Source organism: Microtus pennsylvanicus, chromosome 9 (genome assembly GCF_037038515.1).
Source record: "Microtus pennsylvanicus isolate mMicPen1 chromosome 9, mMicPen1.hap1, whole genome shotgun sequence".
Lineage (NCBI taxonomy): Eukaryota > Metazoa > Chordata > Mammalia > Rodentia > Cricetidae > Microtus > Microtus pennsylvanicus.
The window spans coordinates 12,494,107-12,518,342 of record NC_134587.1 but is presented as its reverse complement, the minus strand read 5'-3'; the positions used below and the strand labels follow the sequence as shown (position 1 = coordinate 12,518,342).

The 24,236-nt window shown below is 45.9% G+C and overlaps 1 protein-coding gene across 2 annotated transcripts in view; it reads left to right on the top strand.

Moving 5' to 3' along the window:
• The window catches only part of Myo3b (myosin IIIB), a 283,449-nt gene that overhangs the window by 202,221 nt on the left and 56,992 nt on the right, over positions 1 to 24,236 (top strand). For both annotated transcript variants that reach the window (XM_075984938.1, XM_075984937.1), the window contains exons 29-31: positions 1,666 to 1,774; positions 18,357 to 18,441; positions 19,306 to 19,402. In XM_075984938.1, the coding sequence (XP_075841053.1) occupies positions 1,666 to 1,774; positions 18,357 to 18,441; positions 19,306 to 19,402 (291 nt within the window). The remainder of the gene's footprint in view (positions 1 to 1,665; positions 1,775 to 18,356; positions 18,442 to 19,305; positions 19,403 to 24,236) is intronic.

Below are 24,236 nucleotides of genomic sequence, written 5' to 3'. Positions count from 1 at the left end.
CAAATAATCTTGAATCAAGAGAATGCAGGTGGCAAGGCCAGAAGCTGGCCAATGGGCTCCAAGCTATAGCGCTTCACTTCTGCATGCTTTCTTTGTTTTTCTTTCATCTCATTTTCTCTGGTTATAATGCTTCTTGTGTCATAATAAAAATGTAATAATGTTCCATTAAATTTTTCTCTTTGTCCTTTTGGCATTTGTATAATAGCAATAATAAGGGCAACAGATGGTTTTATCCACAATAAATAACTCAAAAGAATTACATTTTTTTCTGCACACAGATATTTATTTTGAAGGAAGCAAGCTAGCAATCTAAATTGAGAGCATGGTTTCCCCCCAGCATACGCGAGGAAAGCATTGGACTCTATCTTTCTTTCTTTCTTTCTTTCTTTCTTCTTTATTTTATCATGTTGTGTCTTATCATAACAGTCACACACACACACACACACACACACACACACACATATATATGTATATGTATATATATTGAGATAGGGTTTCTCTGTGGTAGACTAGGCTGGCTGCGAACTCACAGAGATCCGCCTGCCTCTGCCTCCCGAGTGCTGGGATTAACGGCGTGTGGCATCACACCTGGTATCATAGCAGTCTGTAACTTAGGTGTGTACCTTAATATACTGCAATGGCCACATTTATAGGTTACCTTTGTTGGGTATATTTTGGGTTGGGTTGGTTGTTTCTAGACTGGCTGAGTGAGCATGGCAAGTAGAGGTGGGTTTGCTTCACTTCCCTGGTTGATGGACAGAAACCAGTAGGAACAGTGGTTTTCAGCCCTGGCCCTGTATTAAAGCTCTCTGGGAATCTCTTAATAATCGATGCCAGTCCCAACCCAAGTCTAGTTGTAGGATCTTTTGAGGGTGGAATTGGGACTGCTTAAAATCTCCCTGTGTGATTCTAATGCAATTCCAGCGATAATTATCATTGACCGGGAAGAATGGCTTCACACCTCAACAGGGATCAGGGGCCTATGGAGAGCCTGAGGAAAGCAGCTCCACGGGTCCACATAGTCCTCAAAATTTCCTGGTGGTGCTGTGCCGCTGGTTGGGGACCCATACTCTGAGAACATGAAACGCAGTGTTGAGAAACTTGACGCGGGAGTGAGTTCAGTGGAAAACAGAGCCATGACTAATTAGTTGCGGGTGCCACTGCTAAGGGAAGGAATAACTGTATTTGTTTCCTATCTGAGGAGACTCATTGGGTAACTGCCTTACAGAACAATGTGGAAATGGGCCACCTCTGGAATGGTTGAGTCTTTACAGCTAGTTTTACCCATATTCTGACAGCCAGAACCAGGAGTCGCTCAGCTACGTCTCTCACGGTGTTCTTCAGCTCTTACAGGCTACTTCTGCTGGAACCTACCTCCTGTGGAGCCTGGACTCTACCCACTGTAGATAGCTGATACCAGAGAGGAGTAGCTTGTCTTCCTATGAGCTATTCTATCTGATCTGGGGGCTGGTTCTTAATGTGGGGTTCGAGTCCCAAAACATGCCTGTTTTAGTGGCGTGCCCTAGAAGTCTGTAGATGTTCAGGGGTAGGGCTCAGGACTGGAAGAAAGGAGCTGCCGAACACAGGCAGGCAACAGAACTCAGCCCTGCCAGTTTCTGGCCTTGCCCTTTGACCTCTGAGTGCTCCATGTTGGTTTTCTTTCAGTTCTCCAGACCTCTCCTGAGAAGAGAAGCTGTCCAGATTCAGAAGCAGAATCAAACAACGGCCACGAAGAAACTTCAAGTGACTCCTCTGCTAAAGCTGCCACAGATTGGTAAGTCTTGCTTATAGTATCTGGTGTGGCCCAGACTGACCTCGAATTCTGTATATAGGCAAGGATGGCCTTAAACTTCTGACCTTCCTGCCTTTATCCCATAAGTACAGGGATTATAAGCATGCACCACCTACGTCTGGCTTATACAGTGCCAGGGGTAAAGTCCAGAGTTCAGGTAAGCGCTGTACCAATTGACATCCCCAGTCTAGATAGGTGAGTCTTACTCATTTGAGTTCTCTTGTAAACCCAGGTGCTTCATGAACCATGCAGCAATTCCTACCATCTTGTTAATACGGTAAATTGGGAAGAGGAGCCCAAACATGTTTCCTTTAGAACCTCCAAAGTGATAAGCCATCATTCTATAGAAAGAAGTCTTCATTTCATAAGGACCATCTGAATTCAATCTTGATTTTTTTAAAAAAAAAAAAAGAATTTAATTATGTTTATGTGGGTTGGTGTTTCACCTGCATGTATTTGTGCACCATCTGTATGCAGTGCCCCTGGAGGCCAGAAGAGGGCATTAGATCCCCCAGGACTACAGTCACAGATAGTTATCAGCTACCATGTGGGTGCTGAGAACTGAACCCAGGTCCTCTGGAAGAGCAGCCAGTGCTTTTAACTGCTGAGTCATGTCTCCAACCTCCAGCTAGAATGAAGTTAGTGCTAAAAAAAAAAAACCAACAAAAAACAAAAACAAACCTGATAAAACAAACTGAAGTGTTCAGGCCACAGAAGAAGCTGGCACACAGCACACAGTTCCCTTCCATGGGGAAAGGACAGAGAGAGCCAGGGGGAGTCTGCAGGAAGAGTCAGACATGACGGAAGTAGCGTGGAGGATGGGGACGGCAGGGACGTGGGAAGGGTCTCTCTCCAGTCCCTCCATGCTCAGCACGGGGTGGGTCTCTTTCCATGGGCATCTCATATAGCCCATACACCAGTCATCTGCAGGCACTACCACCCCGTTCCAGTTGGGGAAGCTGAGTCTGGTGACAGCTGTCAATGAGACATCAGTGATTGACTGACTCAGACATCAGTGCCGCAGAAGAAGGGGGAAAGGAAAGTTCTCGGTTGGCTTTTACAGATTTCCTGCGGGCTGCCTGCCCTCCATCAGCACGTGTGCCTCAAGCGGTGCCATGCAGCACTAAGGGGCAGACTGGACTCTGAGTCTAGAACCACTGTCTCCAGGAGCAACACCAGCTACCACTTGTTTACCATTACCACCTTCCTGACTAACCATTTTACAGACAGGAAGCTGCTCAAGCAGAGCAGAGCCACATACTCTAGCATCTTCTAACATTGAGAGATTATAAATTACTGTTTGTGTCACTTACAACAGAGTTAGGACTTGAAAGAGGCCATCTACGCCAGCATCCACACTTTGAGCCAGTAAATCCTACTGCTTCCCTAGGCTCCGGATGCCAAATGATTACTCCAGGGAGTTGTTGTTATTGTTGTTGTTCTATCCATATTGTGTCTTTACTTGTCATGGCTTAAATCTCAAATCACAGTCAGCTAAGGAATGTCATGATTAGCATGAAGCCGTCACTCTTAGATTGGTGGAAAACATTCCAGCACCCAGTTCCTCGTCTCGCGGGAAAGGTGGTCCCCCCTCTGTGTGATGAAGTGGGTCAGTTTAGCAGGAGAGAAACCAGACTTGGCCCGAGAGTGGGAGTCAGGAGGTACAGCATTGTAGCTCAGCTCTGATTTCTGTGTGAACCGGTGACGGTGTACTGTGAATGACAAAATGAAAAGACTGGCGTTTCTGGGTTGTAGATGATGGGACAGATGATGATGTCTCAGATGACGGGACCCTCCATAGCAATGCTGGAGGGTGCTCCTTGCTTTAATCTGACCTGCTTGTAGCAAAGCCCTGAGGCTTTCTGGGTTTCATTTCCCACTGCAGCCAGCCTGTTATATAGGAGGGACTCCAGGAAGGAGGCAAGGGCACAGATGGGGAGGGAGGATGCGGATGGTTCTGCATAGCAGCTGCAACACACGCCAGAGGAGCTGCCTCACTGTGGACACCTCAGTGACCGTAACCCTCGTGATTCAGGCAGCTTGGGGAGAGTTGGCTCCTCACAAGAGGGAAAGACAGGCATGTGTTTCTTCTGTGTGTCCCTTGTAGCTCTGGGGCTGCAAGCCAACTGGCCTGACCTCAGAAGCAACCTCCCAGTCAGCAGGGCCAACTGTGGGCCAGATTTCCATGTGGCCTGTGAAGTACAGATCGCCACAGTGCTTGACAATTACTCTGTGTATTGAGTCCTTTGTGGGAATTCATGGCAGCACTCAGGGGACTAATGACAGTAAATCCCCCATTAGATTTCTCAGGTGGTACATCCACCTGTTAGAGGCAATGGAGCAAGAGGGAAAATGGCGGCATGGCGAGAAGGGAGTAAGCAATAGTCGTCTTAGGAGATTCTTACGATATGGTGGGCCCTATCTACATATGACTCTATTTGGGTAGAAAAAGAATGAGCTTTGGTAGCAGTCTTGGGTTCAAATCTTACTTCTGTCACTCCACGCTTTACTATCCTCCCTTTCTCTGAACTGAGACTGCAGAAGGAGAGGCAGCTGGGCCGGCTAGACAAAGAAAGATCTCTGTGAAGGAGCAGGCACAGTGCTAGACACAACAGGGAAGGTTGCCGGGTTGTTGATCATGGTAACAGAAATAGTATCAGTCATAGTAATATTAGCATTTAAAGCTGATGTAGGAAGGGCCAGGACCTCACTGGTACAGCACTGGGATTATACTCCAAAATAAACACCAAGATTTCCAAAACTATAGGATCTTTGACAGATGTTTACTCTCTACTTTGACTGGAATGCCAAACTTCATTTGTGTTTCTGGTTCTGAACTCAGGGGTAAATCCCAGGTTGACTTCAGGTCCTGGACTCACCCTTGGCCATGGGGCCAGGATGTGGCTAGCATACATGCCCACATATAACCTTCTGAACTTCACTGACTGTTAAGGGTCTTCTTAAACCCCCAAGATGGTTAAACTTTAATTGGTCACATTTATTTCCCAACCCTTTGAAGCTAGGAATCTTATCACCAGCTGAAAGGGCTTCAAGGAAAAAATATGTTTTCCGTTATATTTTTCCTTGTGGATTAGCTTATGGCTGTACATAAATATTTATCTGAACTATTTCAACAAACCCTAAATCATCAGCAATCCTTCTGCAGAGGACCCTTTTGGAAGATTTGTGTATGTCAAGAATGTCAGCAATCTCTTTATAGTACCAGATTCCAAGGGCCAGAGGCCCTTTGCACATATTTGGGAGGTTTTCAACATGTCTTTTACTTTGCCAAATCTGTGCATCTCTTCCTACCGATTCTTCTGGATAGGATTACCCTCCCTGGCTTTTCTTTACCTGTTGGTGTTTCGCCGAATTTTAAAGTCTCAATCCAGTGGCACCTCCTCCAGGGCCTAGAGCAGACGCAAGCAGAAGACTGCTCCAGGCAGAAGGACCAGGCTGTGTGCAGCCCCAGGGTGTGCAGGCACTACTCTGGGGGACAGTGAAGGGTCCAGTGGGAAAAAAAAAACCTAAGACTGAGCGGGAGTGGAGTGGAGCAAATATAACTATTATAGGCAAAGACATGGGGGCCCTGGACTTGGGAGACCTCACAACAGTGACAGCCAAAGGGGTACCACTCTGTTGACCAAAAGATACGACCAAGCCCTTGACTAGGATATGGTGGCCAGACATTTCCCCCCGTACAATACTTTTCCGTTTTGGGTTAGTTTTCTAACATACAAAAATAGAAATATTTCATGCAACAACCCAGATTTCATATAATTTTATAGAACTTGGAGTATCTGGTGGTGATGTGTTGGTATAGAGTCGATGCTGTCTTCTGTGGCTCCCTGCCTGCTGGTCTGCTCATCCTTGCTTAGCTATGCCAACCTCTGCATTGGAATGTTGCCCTCTGCGTCCTGGGGCCTCCGCCTGGTAGAGGAGACAATTCAGGCTACCAGCTCTGGAGCTAAAGTGTCTCTGTCCAGGTCCGTGTCCAGCTAGCTCCATGACCTTAGAAAAGTATGCTTCTAATAATTTCACCTTTCCCGTATGGCTGGTGTGGTAATAGACATGCACAGGACTATCCGGCCTGCCATAGGTAAGCAAAATATTAGTTGTGATCTCTTTATCCCGCGAGAGACAGTCAACACTAGAGCTGAAACTGACACTCATTTCTGCATCACTCACAGAACCTAGGACGTGGACTCTTAGGCTGTAACAGACAAGAAATAATTTACGAGGGACAATGTTTCCGGGGTTCCTAGTTCTCTAAGGTTTAACTTCAGCATGCTGGTTAACCTTTCACACAAAACATGCTGACTCTCTTCAAAAGCCGTCAGTACTAAGGAAATAAGTTTTTCTGAGCTCTCCCCTCCAAACTCAAAAGCAAGCCCAGATTTAGAAAGGTCCTTAGTTCGTTGTTAGTTGTGTTTCCCCCAGAAGTTCAGCTGTGAGCGGCGGCTGTCTAAGATCATTTCTCAAGCTAAAGTCAGTCGCTAGAGATTAGCACATAGGAACTTCTGCAGGGAGGAAATCGGGGTGCCTGTTAGACAGGACCCTGGGCCTTTCTGAGCTGATCCCCACCCCTCCCCGCCATGAGAGTCAGGGCTTTGTCCTCAGTGCCTCCAACACGATGGCCTGTGTGCAAAGAACCAGTTTCCAGTGTTCCGACCCTCTGTGTGTCTGCTGCAGTCATAATCCTGCCTCATCAGGCCTTCCCAGAGGCGACTGGTGGACGTGGGCAGAAGATTTGTGGTTAGGTTAATGCACTTCCTGTAGTGGCATTTCAATGGTATTTTAATAACTAAAGCTTGCCTGAAGAGCAGAGAGTAAAACAGTCCCACTGGCCAGGGTTGCAGACCAGGCAGTGATAACACACACTTTAAATCCCGGTAGCTACACTAGTTTGCCATAGAAACAGGGCGATGCATGCCTTTAATCCCAGTGCTAGAGAGGAATATAAGATGGGAGGAGACAGCTCTCAGACACAGTCTCATTCTGAGGTCTCCTGGAAGCAGGATTACCAACCTTGGGCAGGTACCCAATATCTGTCCCTGAGTTTTTATCAGTCATGCTTCTGCTTCCCATCAGCAAAGTTGGTCACAAGGTTGGAGTCACTGTCTCCTGGAAAACTTGCATATCTATAAAGCCACATTCAACTTCTGTTTGGATAAACAGCATCTAAAACTGAATGACGGAGCCAGATTCTAAAACAGCAACAACAAAAAGTTTTTTAGGTTTGCACAGTAAGAGAAAGATAGTGCTCTTTTTGTATACAAATGATTTTCAGTCTGAAAAGAACCCTACTTTTCAAAAAAAAAATCTATTTCCTCAGCCTTCCCCCACTTCTCTCTTTCTTTCTCTCTCTCTCCTCCCATAACTAACGCCAGCATCTCTAAAGTCTCCTTCCTACTCTAAAAAGCAATTTCAAATAATGACAACATGTAGTTGGTTCTGGCTGCTTCTCAACCCTTGCTCCTCCCTCAGCGACCCGGGAGTGTGCACTAGTCTGGTGGTTCAGTGCTTCGATCTGTTGTCTGCCGTGAGACCCTCACCATATGCGGCCTGGAGGTGATGCTCTGCCAAAAACACATGCCGGGTCCATTTTGAAGGATTTAAGAAAAGATACTCAAGGAAGAGGTGTTATAAGAAATATTTTTCCCTTCATATAAAAATCAACTTCGTGTGTGGGTATACTACCACAAATATTTAAAAATGCCGAGGTCATCGTCTTCCAGGCTAAAAAAACCACATGAACTTTGCACGTTTCCTAATTTTATTTCATTTTCCCTGTTTAGTGAGAAGGAAAAAAAAATACGTATTAGTATTTAGCCCCAAATTGGTTTTGTGACTCGCAGCCCCTGGCTCTTACCTGTGAGAACACAGATCTATCAAGATATTTTCTATCTGCATTGTCCTAAGCAAGCGTTGGCCATGCAATGTTAAGGGCAATGCTGTCGCAGCCTCTCTGCGCGCATCTCAGGCACTGCTCTGACTTGTCTCCTGGATCAGGAGATCCAAGAGCGGCCTACGTTTGTTCTCTTGGGGAAGAGTATGATGGAGAACTTTGGAGAAACAGAGATTGTGTGAGGTTGCGATCGGGAAGTTAGATAATAAACAGCCCCTGATAGGACCATTCTAGTGGCCAAGATCAACACAGTCTGGATGTGGGCAGGAGTAGCCTTCCTGCCTGCCCCTCCCCAGAGGGCCCTTTGTGTCAACAAGCACAGCCAGCCTCTTGGCCGGCTCCCAGGCTCAGAGTGAGGCTATCATTTTTGTTTGCTTTGCAAATATCTTAATGGGAAGTGGTTCAACACCACCTATGGGTTAATCTGAGGGCTTCTGCCTGGCAGCTGTTGACTCAGCGAACCACATGGCTGCTCTCCGGTGGAGGGAGCCGAGCTGGCCTGCACTACCCAGTGCCAGGTTGAGGTATCGTCTTTGTCTCTTGGATTTGCAGACTGGCAGGAAGCACCTTGGTGCCCTTTATTTTTAGTTTGTTCCTCCTGGGAGGGCAGAGCTGCTCCTGTCTGTGCCAACTGTGCTTTCGCTTCAAGGCAGGGAAGCTGTTGACATTATTTTTCACCGCCATGAAGCAGCCTCCTTCTCCTAAGCCCATACTTGCAGAATCTGCGATTTGTGTTAAATGTGGCGATGGTGGAGATGGTATTGCGGGAAGATCTAGTGGGCCAGCACACAGGGAGCTCCCAGGGAGCCCCAGGGAGCTGAGGTATGGTCTTCACCTGGGATCTGAAGAGCTGAAGAGCTGCTGCGCATCTGCAGAATCCCGTTCTGCTAGTCTGTCAGGTCCGAGAAAGCCCAGACGTGGCTTTTGTGCATCTAGAGGGGCTGAGCATGCTTCCAAGAGGAACATGGCCAAGCCATGCCTCTCTGGATCTGTGATTTCTGAAGTGACAAGGGCCATTCCCTTCTCCATGCGTCCCTCACTGAGTTCTGGCCAGGGTGAGCTGACTCCCACGAAGCAGGGTAGGATATGGACTTGGAGACATCTTCCAAACACCGCCATGTTTGCAAGTGCGTAGAAAGGTCAGATTGCTCAGTGGGCGAGCTGCCCGCTGGACAGTGCACTCCTGCTTGCAAAGTCTTGTCCTTTCCTGGGCTTTTCACACACACTTGAGGGGTTGCTACAGACTGAAGTCCCAGAGACCACCCCACAACCTTCTGATGGATGATAAAACCTTCCTGAACCCACTCATTTTCTCAGGGCCTCAGTTTCCCCATAGTTAAGAGCAATCGACACAACTGCTCCCTCACCAGGTCATGAAAGATCAATGAGATATCACACACCGAGCATGTGGTGCCTCATCTGACACATGAAGTCCCCCATGCCTAGGAACAGCCAGTGTTATCTTGGCAGCGCAATTCTTCCTTTATAGAAGCCTTATTATTATACTTCAGAGTTGGTTACTCCAAAACCTTTAATATTAAACCAGAGCTAAATTCAGGACAGTTTGAGTATCAAAGTAAAGAATGCTTAAAAAAGGATATAAGCCCACTGAGTAAAAAGAATTCAGGAGTCTACATTAATAGGAGGAAAAGAAGATAGGGAAGGTGTAAGGAAGCTCACATTGTAATTAAAATGTGAAATAATAAACGTAAATTTGATGACTGAAAAATGGACATTTCCAAGCACCAAAGCCATCATTGCTCTACGCAAGAATCATGAATGGGTGCTAAAAACAGCAGGCGAAAGACTAGGGAATAGCAAGCTATTGTCCCAGTGTCAGAGTAAATCCCATAAGAAAGCAGTTAAAGGACACAGAGGAACCTTGCAGAAGCCACTTTGACCAAATGACAGCATCACAGTGATGGAGCCACCAGACCGCACGGGCTTCCTGAGAAGAGCGTCTTGTCTGTGCATTTCCTGCCAAACGAGCATGACCTGGATTTAATACCGAGGAAACGGCAGACAGACCCCGACAGAGGAGTCTGTTGGAAGGTAACTGGCCAGTAGGCTCCGCAACAGAGCAGAGAGGGGGCTGAGGGCCCTCTCAGATGGAAGGAGACGTAACTGGAGGTGATGCCAGGGTTTCCTCTGCCACAAAAGTTGTCACTGGGATATTTGGCAAATTCAGAACACTATGGAGTGGGTCACAGCATCTCGATAATAATATCAATTCTCTGGTGTCAGTCACCACATTCTGGTAAGAGCGCACCCTCCTTTAGAGAAACAGACCAGTAGGTAAGAGATAAAGGCGTGTGGAGTTTCTCCAAAGGTCCAGAAAAAGTCCATGTGTTTGTGTCTGTCAGTGCTCCTGTCTGTCGGTGACAAAGCAAAGAGGTGCCTGGCCACGGCCTGCTCTCCTTGCCTCTCTTGTAGAAGTTTGAAACGTAGCCAAAGCAAGAAGTTGCAATTAAAACCCAAGTCAGGTCCCCTTCATCTCTCAAACTCACCAGCCTCATTCTCTTTGAATGCATATGATCTCCATCGCTCTTGCCAAACTGTAGTAGAATATCTAAGTTTCAGTGTCTAGTGTCCTTGCTTCTTTGTTTGCTTAAAGACGGAATCTTTCTAGGTAGCCCTGACTAGCCTGAAACTATGTAGACCAGGCGAGCTTCGAACTCACAGAGATCTGCTTGTCTACGCCTCCTGAGTGCTGGAAGGAAAGGCGTGCGCCACCAAGCTTGGTGCTAATTCAGTTTTTAAAGAGCTAAATCTACGACTCAACATAGGTCCACCTATAAGCGACTCCAAGTGGCTGTGGTCCCAGCTACTCAAGAAGTGGAGGCAGGACTGTTTCCTGGGCCTCTGAGTTCAAGACCCAGCTGGACGACATAGTGAACTCCTTTGGAAGATGAACCTACTCAGGGGAGAAGAAGCGGTGACACAAAAGAAGCTGCTTAGAGGCCTTGTCATCGCCTCCCTTTCGCATGTCTGCATCCAGGGATTTCTCACTCAGAAGTAAAGGGTCCATCTTAAGCGGGAAATATAAAACTTCATTGAAAGACTCTGCTTTGTTTCTGACTTCTGGATCTGCACATCTTATTTCATTCTTGTAAGAACCAGTAGTCTTTTCTTCTTTTTTCCTAAAAAACACAGATGTGATCATTTTCTCCCAGCCCAGCAAGGGTTTTAATTTACAGTGTATTGATGAAGAAAGGGAGGCGTTGATCTTACTTCCCTCTTCCATATAAGCATGTTACTAGAAGTATCTGAAAATGCTTAAAGAATTAGTCATCACTTACACGAAATTCACATTCGACTGGATATCTAATCTGTGTTTTATCTGGCAACTGGAGCCCGAGTAGTGTGGAGCTAATTCTGAACCATGTGCGTAGCATACGGAGGCATCCCGAAGTGTGGCCCTGCGCCCTGACCAAGTCCTTGCACACTCCTCTGGTCCTGGCTGCCATAGAACAGCATTTCCCACCCTTTAGCCGTCTTGGAAAACACATTCAAAGCTCCCCATTCCTGCTTGTTTACCAAGGTCTTGACTCAGCTATCACTTTCTGTAGCCACTTAAGCTACTCACAGCCTCTCCTCCAATACTTTCCGGCCCCTTCCTCTGCTTTTACTTTCTCCTTGGGCTCTGATTTTATTTAGCATTCTGTAGTTTTTATTTGTTTCAACTGCCGCCTCCTCTGTTGGGAATTGGGTTCCCAGCAGAGGAATCTCAAGCTTTATCCTCAGGGCCTAGAATGGTGGAAGACTAATTGAAAGGTGTTTATGGGATGGTGGATGGACGGATGGATGGACGGACAGACAGACAGGTAGACAGACGGATGGATGATGGATGGACAGACAGACAGACAGACGGACGAATGAATGGATGGACGGATGGATGGTGTCCAGAGAGCTATGAGAAGGCTTGCATTGCACGGGTCATATGTATTGCTCTTATAAAATCTAGAGAAGGCTTGCTACCAAGTCAGATCCTAAGCATGGCGTGGTGTGCATTCCCCATATATACAAGGTAGGTTTAAAGGTCAGACAGGGCTCAAAGGGGACCTCGTGATAGAGCAGAGCATCTTTTAATCCGTTCTTGAATATTTTCCAGAGCTTAATGTTGATTGCACCAGGTGCCAGTCATTAGGATCCCCGATATAATGGTTCGATTAACTGATGTGTCCTGTACAAAACAGTGCTGGGGACAGAGAGTACAGGCTCTGTAGCAGCCAGACCCGGGTTACATCTGGTTCTGAGCTGTACTGCTTACTCAGGCAGGAGGCCCAGCTTCCTTTCCTGATCCGTGAAATGGGGATGTTCAGGGACCTAACCCATCAGCTGTGGTTTGAGGATGAATGAGGCGATCCCACCAAGCCCGCTGTACTCCCCAGGCAACAAGAAGGTTGCTTCTGTTGCTGCCCTGGTCTCTGGTGACTCCACCCCCACCCTCCCCCCACCACAGTGCCTTATGAAGCCTTGCTCAGCCCTCCTGCCCAGACTGTGGCCCTCAGACAGACCGTGCTGCCTGCCTTCAGATCACAGACATCCTGTCACTGTTCCCAGCCAGAGGCTGGGTGCTGATAAAATGCCCACGACTGTCTGTCAGTGGAGTGTCACCTGTCCAATAAGGTACCTTTCTCATCGGGAGCAGGAAAAGCCTCTGCTTCCACCTCAGGCTTTTACAGTGACAGCTGCCATGCTAAAGAGTCATGCAGGAGAGGGGAGGAAAGAAAAGAAGCGAGACTCTAAGAGCTAGTAAATTAACACTGCAGGCTCACCGCTGGAGAAAAGCAATAGGGTGAACAGCTATGATCATCTATAAAAGCCTAGTAGGATTCGGGAAATTAGCCTAAGCCCACAAACCTAACTGGCTCTGACTTAAAGCAGTACAATAGGAAACGTTCGTTAGCTCTTGGAATCCTTCACGTGGATTAGTCCTTGAGTCATGTTCTAAAACAGAAAAACACAGCTAGTTTAGAGCAATCACGTGTCCACATACTTAAGTAAGATTTTTGTATCCAACTCCTTTGGCGCTAACGCTGACTGGTGAGAGATAGGAGATGTGTGTTTCAATGTTTTTCTTAAAATCCTGAGTTATTTAGGACAAATGAGAAAAATAAAAACATAAGCCAAGCTGTTAGATGCACTTCTCCTGGGTTCCTTTTTCTGAACACATCCTGTTAAGTTCCTTCCTCTTCTCTTATGCCCTTTATAGTCCCACGGTGTCATACAGTAAAGCTCATGACAATATTTTCCTCTTGACAAATGTCAGGGAGAAAAATGTCAAGGTACCGGTTTCCAACAAAAGCTGTGACAATTAAAGAGACAGATAACATCTAGTGTTGGGGATACAGAAAATAGCACCTTTCGTACATTTGTGGCTAGACGTTAAGTTTTGTTGCTTTTTAGGGGAGAAACTGATGTTGTGGTTTAAATTCTTAGAGGAGGAAAAGGACATTCTTATCCTTAGGCCCAACAACTTCACATCAAATATTTATCCCAGGGAAATAATCAGATTAGAATTCAGAACCACATCCTCTGAGTATTAAATGATCCCTTATTCATAATGTGAGAAATGGATACTATGTCTATATTAAAAAATATATGATTATTTTATTCACTTGTGGTAATCACTCAATGCAACACTATATAGCCATAAATATGATGGTGTAAGAGAGGTGGGTGCAATTTTAATATTTAAAACGTGATTTTTTTCTAGATAAGAAGATTATCCCCACCTGTATTATCTTCTCCTTTGTACTATAAAAGAGACAGTGCAGAGGGAATATGCATGACTTTTCATCACAGAAAATAGTCTTTAATCTGAAAAAAAAAGGAGAATGGAAAATATTTTGCTGTCAGGTCTGTTGGCTATTTATTTTGTTCAGAAAAGAAGATGTTGGTACATATTCACAGATTAGTGATTATGGAGATTCAGGGGCCTGGGTTTATAACTGTCCCTCAGCTAAGAAATAATGCCAGAGCTGTGAACTCTCCGGTAGGAAGAGCTGATGGATCACCAGGCAAGGGACTCTGTGACCAGCAACTTTGCTCATTGCTGTGACCAATCACCTGAGGAGAGGCCCTTAAGGAAGAAAGGCTTTATTCTGGCTCTCAGTTGGAAGATGCAGCCCATCCCACCAGAGACACAGTGGCAGAACAGGATACCACTGCTTACATCTCAAGGAATCAGGAAGCAAGCAGAGAGGACGCTAGCATCCTGCAGGCTTTTTTCTTTTCCTCCCTCTGTTTATTCAGTCCAGGACCCGTGGGATGGTGCCACCCACATTCAGACACAATAAACTCTGAGGTGAGTCACCTGGTAAAGTGCCCAATCCCAAGGACAAGTTACACGTGGCAAAAACATGTTTCTGCACAGAGACATATATGAATAGCAACAGCTGAAGTGAACTCGCTCCTGTCCGCCACACTTCGGAAGAGCACGCAAACACATTCCAGGGCAAGTCTGGGTTTTGAGGAAACTGAGGTCACAAGACTCTTGTCTAATTTTCATAAAGTTTTCTCACAAGCCCTCAGAATTCTCACAGGACTTTATTCTTGGTCTGTATCCACACACACACACACACACACACCTGCACATATACCACACACATATATAATCACACAGATGCACATACACCCTAAGAAGCCTTGAGGGGTAGCTATAACTACCTAGATCTAGTTAAAATGAAAATTGCCAGTCTCAAGTCAGCACATGGGCTTCAACATAGAGGGGAATCCCATATCAAACAAAGAACAGTGCCGCGTCCCTGTGGTGTCCCCCCCTCCCCCTGCCACCTTACATAGCTTCATTTACCTTTGTGGTTTGAATGTACTGGAACTACTTCCAATCTCTTCTTTCTCATGACAATCCGCCCATAAAGACAGCTGGGGGTGCATGTATCTAAAACCTGCCTCCCTTCTAGGGTCACAGAGGCCTACTCTGTTCACACAATCTGCTTGGAGCACCTTGCCTGCTGGGTTGCTTGACATTGGCCCCTCAGGGACAGGAAACTGAGTTCCTTTGGTCCCATGTCCTCAAAGGGACAGGGACAGGCTGTTAGTTATGTTGAGCAACTTTTCTCCCAGAGCTGCCACCTAAGGAACAAGCTTGACAGAAACACTATGTTTACAGTCACCAGGGACGATGTGGCTGCAACCTGCTCTGCTTTGAAGTTAGCATAAGCTTTCAAGCTGCAGCGCTAATACTGGTCTCAATTTGTTTAGGCGCCAAGAAGTTATAATTGATACAAGACGAGACATAACTTTCGAAATGTAATCAAAATTAATTTAAAAAAAGTACACAGAGAAGACAGTTTAAGAGAGGCTTAGGAAAGAGAGACTCAGCTGGCCTTCGGTGGCACATGTGTTTAATCCTGGCACTCAGGAGGCAGAGGCAGGTGGATCTCTGTGAGTTTGAGGTCAGCCTGGTCTAGAAAGCAAGTTCCAGGACAATCAGAGCTAAACAGTGAAACCCTGTCTGGAATTCTCCACCCCCAAAAAAGGAAAAAGAGATTCAATAGGCACCTGCTGTGTCTCAACTCTCATCTAAGAGAAGACAGTAAGAGTCTAACCTGATACAGGAAGAGACCAGCTGTCAGACAAGCCCAATGATGAGCCTCGTCCTCTGATGTCACTTTCTAATTCTACAGCACTTTAGTCTCCAGAATGTATGGACCCACTAGCAAAGGGACACATCTGGTCCAATTTCCTGCCCCTTGCAAAACTTACACCCCGCCCGTCATCCTGCTTTTCAAATGTGCGACTCCATGAGATTGGCTATAGTGTAACTCCGAACCCCCTGTCCATCATTCCTCACTGAACTGACAAATGGAATTTCAGAGCCTGTGAAGCTGAGGCCCAGACCCTAGCCCAGAGTGACTTCCCACTGTGCTACCAGTACAGCGTGACAGAGCCAGCTGGCTTCATGATCTTCACTGCGGAAGAAAGATGCAGGCACTCTGAGGGGAGCATGTGGCGAGCCAGCCTTGGTACTGGCCCTCATCCGTCACATGAGAGAATTAGGTGCCAGCCTCGTTGCTTTTGTTTGTTTGTTTGCTTGCTTTTTTTTTCTAAGGTGGATTCCTAGAAGGGTTCTTGGTGGTGGCTGGGGTTGTCCATCCTCCCTAGAGCACACAGTTAAATCACCAACTGCATTGAGCCCAGAGGCATCTGCAGGAGAGACTAGCAATGTTTCTGAGAGGCCCAGCTGCCCCAGACATGTGTGGTGAAGGAAGAGCCTCGTAGTCCTTTGATGACAGATTCATTGATTTGTAAATCTTAACAGAAACTGAAGACTTATTTTTTTAAAAACTTTTTTGGGGGTGCTGATTCGAAAGGCAGTGTCTCAGGACTGGGGAGAGGACTAAGTGGATATAGGACTTCCTGTTAAATGAGAGAGAGAGAGAGAGACAGGATGGACCCATGGAGCAAACTGACTGGGTAGGCTCACCGAATTAGCCTGCTCTAGGTTCAGTGGGAGATCCTGCCTCAGTAAATAAAGAATGGACAAGAAAAATACCCATTGTGAACCGCTGGCCTCCGTGCACACATGTGCCTATCTACACACATGCGATCATGCACGCACATACGCACAAATACTACACGTGTAAACACGCAAAAGAAACAAACCAATATTACATTTTAAAAATGAATACTGTTTTGTTAGTTGCCTAATAGTCAAACCGTCCCAGGACCTTACCTTTCTGAACCACATTTCTTCACCACTGTAGGTATAAAAGTGCTTGTCTCCGATGGCTGTCAAGATCTTATTGGATATTTAAGAACATTTTAAACACCAGAAGTGCAATATAAATAATTAGTCAATTTAAATTTACTGTTATGGATATTTTTCCTGGCCTATGTGGCCATACATTTTGGAATTTACCCAACTTATACTTGTAGTTTGATTTTTCACTCTTTTGGCTTGGTGGGGGGCACCACCCAGCAACCAAATAAATCACATATACAGAGGCTTATTCTTAGTTTTAAATGTCAGGCCTTAGCTTGGCTTGTTTTTTGCCAGCTTTTATTAACTTAAATTGTCCCAACTAACTTTTGCCTCTGGGCTTTTTCCTTTTCTTACTTCTGTGTATCTGTGTACTTCTGTGTATCCACTCTTACTCTATGGCTGGGTGGCTGGCCCTAGTGCCCTCTCGTCCTCATTTCTTTTATTTATTCTCTGCCTGCAGCTTACCGATCCTACTCCTGCCTCGCCATTGGCCGTTCAGCTCTTTATTAGAACCATCAGGTGTTTTAGATAGGCACAGTAACACAGTTTCACAGAGTTAAACAAATGCTTCATAAACAAAAGAAACACACCTTAAAATAATACCCCCCAACATGTACTAACATTTACCAAATACTTAATGCTCCAGGCACTGAGATAGGCGCTGATGAAGAATGTGCAAAGCAGCCGTTCTGATCTCTTACCTTCCATGTGGGAGGCGTGCGATGCTAAAAACTGACAGTCCCTTCCCCGGGTCCTGGGGGGTTTTTGATGGGTGTACTATTAATAACCACCACTGAGATGTATTCATGAATGGTCCACAAGGGTTGAAATGAATTAATCAGTTTAATTAATTAATAAGATTTAAAACGTAGCACTGGAGGTAACCTTAAGAACAGTTTCTCCCAGTTCCCTCGCTTTATAACTGAAAAAGCTAGAACCCAGAATACTTGAAACTTACCCAGAATTACATATTTGTGTGTGTGTGAGAGAGAGGGGGGGAGAGGGAGAGGGAGAGAGAGAGGGAGAGGGAGAGGGAGAGGGAGAGGGAGAGGGAGAGAGAGAGAGAGAGAGAGAGAGAGAGAGAGAGAGAGAGAGAGAGAGAGCAGGGATACTCAGGCAATGTCAGAACACAGATTTACTGTCCGAGGCCAGTACTTTTCTCTTGCTGACTTTTATCCGAGGCAGGGTCTATGTATACCCTGGCTGACTTCCAATCTGCAGTATTCCTCCCGCCTCTGCCTCCTGAAGGCTATCACAGGCATGTGCCTCCAGGTCAACTGAAAGATGCTAACTCAACCTTGTTCTGCGCTTTTGACTAGGTTCAACTGTGCCAAAGTTTTTTTTCCTATGGAAATTTAGCAGTTTACTAGATGTTAATAAGTTCTTGGTCTCGTAACTTCAGACCCTGTGGTCAGCCCTGCCTCTGCTGCAGAGGTCCAGTGTGGATTGACTGTGGAAGGGGCATCCCTGTAGTAAGGAGACTCTTCCACCACGCCCCACCTGTCATTCCCAAACCCATCCAACTATGGAACCCATGTGTGCCTCTTGCTACAGAGTGTGGCGAATTCCCTGAGCAGAAAACACAGCCTCATATCAACCTGGAAAACCTGGCATGGGAAACCTGGGCAAACCTAGCATTGCTCCCTAACGCACACAGCTTCAAAGGGGCAGTTTCCAGGTCTTAGGCTGTAGGTAGTCTGTGGATCTGTGGGAATACAGAGAGGCAAGGCCGGTAGGAGGCAGTTTTCGCGTGGACAGTATCCTTTTGATCGAGGACTGGCACAAGACGCTACAGAAGCTGAAGGGATAAGTTTGCATATCTGGTTTTTGGAGGAAAACAATGTTTCTTTCTCAATAGTAATTCTATTAGTTTTTTATTGTAATTTTCAAGCCTTTTACAGATTCTGATTTTGTTGACCTTCTAGGCATCCACAAGCTGGGAGTTCCCCATCAGGCTGTGATGTTGCCTCGGAACATGCATTTAAGGCAGCTGGACGTCCCAATGCTGAGGTAACACTCCTTCAGTCTAGCCCGAGTCCGCGGCCATGGAGCCTGTCTGTGACTGCCTGGCCCAGCCATCCAAACAGGAAACTTGTAGTGATATTTTGAAGTTTTTGAGACAAAAGCCTAGCTAAAGAACCTAGTTTCAGTGGAGAGACAGGGAGGCACAGTGAAGGGAGAATCAAAAGCCTGGAAATTCACGGCTGAGAATAAACGCCGGCTACTCCCTGAGGTGATTTGAGTCCTCCCCGCTGCAGATGGTGGAGTCTCTCTCTGAGAGAGGACCTGAGGTTCTCTGGTAGCACTTTGATACCCTGCTTGAATTCAGCACGTGAAATGGAGGCGTCTCTCTGTGACTTGGAGCCCACAGCAGGCTTTGAAGTCTGATCCAATTTTTGCTGCCTCCTATTTGATGTTGAAAGGGTGAAATGAAGAAAATGTACAGTTTTTGCCAGTAACTCTGCCGAGCATATGTAAGATTGAAAGAAAAAAAAACAAAATCCTCTGGATGATGTGCTTAGAAATGGCAGGCAGATTAATACCTTCCTATACATCTTCTTGTTTCTCTCTTAAGGGTAGAAATGAAGTAAAGAGGAGAATTGGCACGTGGCTGGTTTTCTGCCCTGCACTAAGTAGTTGAGGGGGATGTTAGTGCAGAGGAGGAAATAGGTGGCTAACGTCAAAGGTACTGCGGCTTGGCTCCTAACTGCCCCAGGCGAGGACCGTCACTAAGTTCTATTTAAGACACAGAGAGCATGCAAATGCCATCAATAAAGTCAGGGCCGGGGTCCCTTACTTTAATGGAAAGCATGTCCTTTAGGCTACTTCAGCAGAGGATGAAAATGTCACTTCTCTCACTCCTTCTTTCTCTAGCTCTCAGTTGCTGGAACCGATGTGTCGTCTTCCTGGACATGTCACACTGCCCCAGCTCACCAAAGACCGAACACCTGCGAAGGCCCTCCCAAACCTGGTAAGGAAGACATTTGGAATGCATGCAGTTTGACCATTTGCATGCTGGTATACGTTCCAGTGAGTTGTTCATGAAGGCCTGTCTAGAAGTCAGGACCATGGTAAAATGATGTAATGCTAGCAGGAAGCCATAAAGGCTGGGAACAATAGTCATATTAAAAAGTAGCTGTTTACCCCGGACAGTGGTGGCGTGTAACTTTAATCCCAGGACTCTGGAGGCAGAGGCAGACAGATCTCTGTGAGTCTGAGGCCCTCTGGGTCTACAAAGGGAGTTCTAGGACCACAAGGGCAACACAGAGAAACTGTCTCAAAAACAAAAGGTGGCAGTTTAAGGTTGGCAAGGCAGCACAATCCCGCTTAGGAGGCAGAGGGAAGAAGACCTGCCTTGGATATACAGCAAGTTTGACGCCAGCCCAGGCTACATCAAGACTCAGCTTCACACAGTCAAAGTATATATATTCATACATACATAAGTGGTAGCAGTTTACCCTCCTACTCATGTGCTTAAATGAATAGCAAGGGCCATTACTTCCTTTGTAAAGCTCTGAAATTATTCCTAAGCTTCTTTTGTTAAAAAAAAAAAAGAAAGAAACATCTATATTGCAGCAGAGTTAATCAATCAATCATTCAAGGGCAAAATCTCTGGTTTAGCAACAAATATGGACTTGGAAAATACCTCTGCATTCTGGGTAGCAAGCCCATTTACCTAGCAAAAGACAGACGCCTCTTTTGAATTCTAGCCCCTTTACAGATTCCTTGCTATGGAATATGGTAGACGTCAGTTTCAGACTGGTGGGCAGCTATAACCAGTGCTTCTGGAAGATAAAGTACAGACCATGATTGTAGGATATATTTATGAACAGATATACCCTTAGTTCAAGGAGAGAAATCTTGCGGCTGGAGACGGCTCAGCAGTTAAGAACACTGATTGCTCTTCCAGAGGACCCAGGTTTGACTCCTGCCCACAACCATCTATAACTCCAGCTTCAAAGAATCTGAGGACATTTTCTGACCTTCACGAGCACTGGGCACACACACACACATAGTCCACATACATACAAGATGCCAAGCACACACACACACACACACTTACCCCATGCCTTAAAAACAAATAAAATACATGTAATTCCCTAAAAATAAAAGTCAATATGGGTTTAATAGTTAGAAATACAGGTCTAAAGTCAGGCCTGTCTGGGTTCACATATCTGCTCTCTGGGTAATTGTAACCAGGCTATGTGATATATCAGTAACTTTTCTCATCATTTTGATAAAATGAGTTGCACATTTTGATAAAAAAAAAACCTAATGTGATGGTATATGCTTTTCATTCCATACTTGAAAAGGAGAGGCAGACAGATCTCTGTAAGTTTGAGGCCAACCTGGTCTACATAGAAAGTTCCAGGCCAGCCAGGGCTACATGGTGAAACCCTGGGTCAAGAAAAGAAAAAAAAAACAAAGCAAAATGAACAAAACTCCCCACAGAGAGCAACTTTAGGGACAAAGTGTTTATTCCGGCTTACAGTTTAAGGTAAAACAGTCCATAGTGGGGGAATGCCATGGAGGCGGAGTCTGAGGCCAATGCTCATGCAGATTCCACAGTAATGGATCCCTCCCTTTCCTCCCATTTTATTCAGCCTCAGACCACATCCCATGCAATGATGCTGCACACTTTCAGGGTGGCTCTTTCCTTTTCGGTTAAACCTCCTCGGAAACCCCCTCAAAGCCGTGCCCCCCACATGTGCTTTAGGAATGTCCCCTGCATCTTTTAACCCAAAGTCAGCAGCGATGGAAATTACCCAGCATGCAGGCAGTTCTACTGCAGTATCCATGTTTATAAACCGAGAGGGCAGCAGTTACACACGGGAGGGCCACATGGGGACCCATGAACCAGAGCTAGTGCAGGGTGCTGCACAAAGCTTGGCTCACAGGAGGGGTGCTCAGGGGCTGTGGTGACCTGCCGTTTCTACAGAAATACTCAAGTATGGGTGGCTGGAGGAGAGATTGGTTCTTGTTGGAAGGCTTTGGGTCCTGATGGAATCGTTCAGAAATAAAACATAGTGTATTTCTAACCAAAGGCGTAGGAAAGACTTGTTGGAATTGCCATTATCTTTCTAGTCTTAGAAATTATTAGAAATTATAAATATACTCCCAAAGTCAGACTCATTAGGGAGTTGTAAATCTGCCATTTAGAAATGGCTCTTAGGTATTGCCCACAGCTGTCCCTTCCTTCAGTGGAAACAGCTGTATCCTGAGTCAGTTGCCATCACTATTATCTCCCCTTCTACTCATAAAAACGGCTTCTAGCCTAAGTGGTTTCCCTGGCTCCTCCCCCTCCTTCCACTCTTCTCATGCACGGGAGTCTGAGCAGCATTTCTGAAGCATAACTCTGCTCGTGCCATTTGCTTCCTCCACTCTCCAGTGTTCCCCCAGTTCCCCACCCCCCTGCCCCACCTCCACCACCCAGAGTCAACTCTGACGTCATTGCAGGCTTTCTATGTTCTTATGCTGGTCTCACTTTCGGGCTCTGATTTTTACTGGTGTCTCTTTCTCCTTTAAGGATTTTAAGAATCCCTAAACTATTCTCTACTCTGTGGACATGCCCAGTATATTCTTTCTCATGTGGCTTTGTTTGTGTTGTCCCCTCTGTCAGAATCCCTGTGATCATCATGGCTCATGATGATCCCCGATTCTGTGTCCTTTGACTTCTGACTTGGGGGACTGACACCATTGCTCCTGAAAGATTCTGGGAGGTCAGGGGCAGGAACTAAACCCCAGGTGCTCATTCTGGGACTCCAGAGCAGCCATCACTTCAGCCTGTAAAAAAGGGACTTGAACAGAGCCCTTAGCTAAGGAATCTAAGAACTGTCTCCAGCCAGCCCACATTGCTCATATAGATGAATATGTTCAGAAAGAGACAGGCGCCCATCACTTCACCATTAATCCAATCAGTGACTTTATAGGATTGTATATAATCTCTAACCCTAACCCTAAGTATATAAAATATCAAACAGGTTCTTACTATGTAAAGATGTATTTCTTAGACATTTGTTCTTCTCTTGATTTATTCATATATTTATTTTTTAAAGTATTATTAATATTTTCTACATGCCAGAATCCATCTTGGGTCACCAATTTTCAATTTTTTTTTTAAAAAAACCTGATGCTTATTTGTTTGTTTTCAATAGACTTCTTTCTGATTTGTTGTCTGATAGTTTTGTGACATATAATAAAAAGAAATCCTAGAAAAGCGATCACCCACTAAAAGTACCTAGAAAAGCAATTGCTCCCTTGGACACTTCGCTGATCTCAAACTGATCTCAACTTGGTTCGATTTCTTCCTTTCAGTTAGATGGCTCTGAATTCCTTTACTAATTTAGTCGGGCACGAGGGACACCAGGCAGCCTGAAGGCTGTCAGAGAGTGACAGTCACGTTTGGATCACGCAAGGCCTCCTGTGCTGAACGAGGTTTGTCTGCCTTTGTGTTGTAAATATAATTCCATCAGAGCGCTCCACACACCAACTGCTATCACCTCTGGTAACCCTCTCTGAGGCCTCTGTCCGAAACTGGGCTCTTTAAAAGAATTTTACAGTGTCCATGCTAAGAGTCAAGGGTTTCTTATGAGCCTGCATCGAAGAGAACTTTGAGGGATGAAGAAGGGACAGAGTCTCCTTATGTGGCCAGGCCTCCCTCCCTCCCTCCCCAGGGTCCACGGTGAGATCTGACTGCGGCGGAGGCCTGAGGGAGGTTCCCAGTTGACAGAGGTTAATGGAAGCCCTGGAGAGAACATCTGCCAGGCGAGTGCTGCAGAGGCCACAAGTTCCCTGCCTTGGTCACTGTTTAGTCACTGTGAAGAGACACCATGACCAAGGCTACTCTTATTTAAAACAAAAACAAACAAACAAAACCTTGGTATTTAATTGGGGCTGGCTTACAGTTTCAGAGTGTTAGCATGTTATCATTATGGTGGGAGCATGGTAGTGAGCTTGGTACTGGAGCAGCAGCTGAGAGCTACACCCTGATCTTCAGGCAGAGAGAGAGAGAGAGAGAGAGAGAGAGAGAGAGAGAGAGAGAGAGAGAGAGAGAGAGAGAGAGATAGAGAGAGAGAGACTAGGCCTGGCAAGGGCTTTTGAAAACCTCAAAGCCCACCCTCAGTGACACATTTTCTCTTCCAAGACTATACCTCCTAATCCTTGCAATCCTTTCAAACAGCTCCATCCCTAGTGATTAAGCATTCAAATATATGAAGCTATGGAAGTCATTCTTATTCAAATCAGCACATTGGGGCTGGAAAGATGGTTCAGGGGTTAAGAGCACTGGTTACTCTCCAGAGGACCTGGGTTCAATCCCCAGCACCCGCATGACAACTCACAACTGTCTGTTAACTCAAGTTCCAGGGAATCTAGCATCCTCACACAGACATACATTCAGGCAAAACACCAATACATAAAAAAAATTAAAAAATCATTAAAAAACAAACCCCACCATACTCCCCCAAACCACCCATAGTCTGGTCTTGTGCCTGCCATGTAGAAAAGCTCATTACAAATCCTATGACATCACTGCTGCCCAGATTGTTCCTGCCCAGTCTTGGCATGCTCCTCTGTGAGAGTTAGGTTGGGATGTGCTTTCTGTCCCTGCCAAGTCCTGGCGTTGGCCCAGACATCAGGAGCACAGCTGCCAAAGACGGCGAGGTGGTGCTGTGTCCTCAGCTTCCAGGACTCATGCCCATGGCAGGACTGAGAAATGAGGGCAGAGAGGCTTTGATCCTAACTTACGTGATATAATATGTAATACACATAGACTCCCCTGTTAACCTTAGCCGCCTACTTTATTT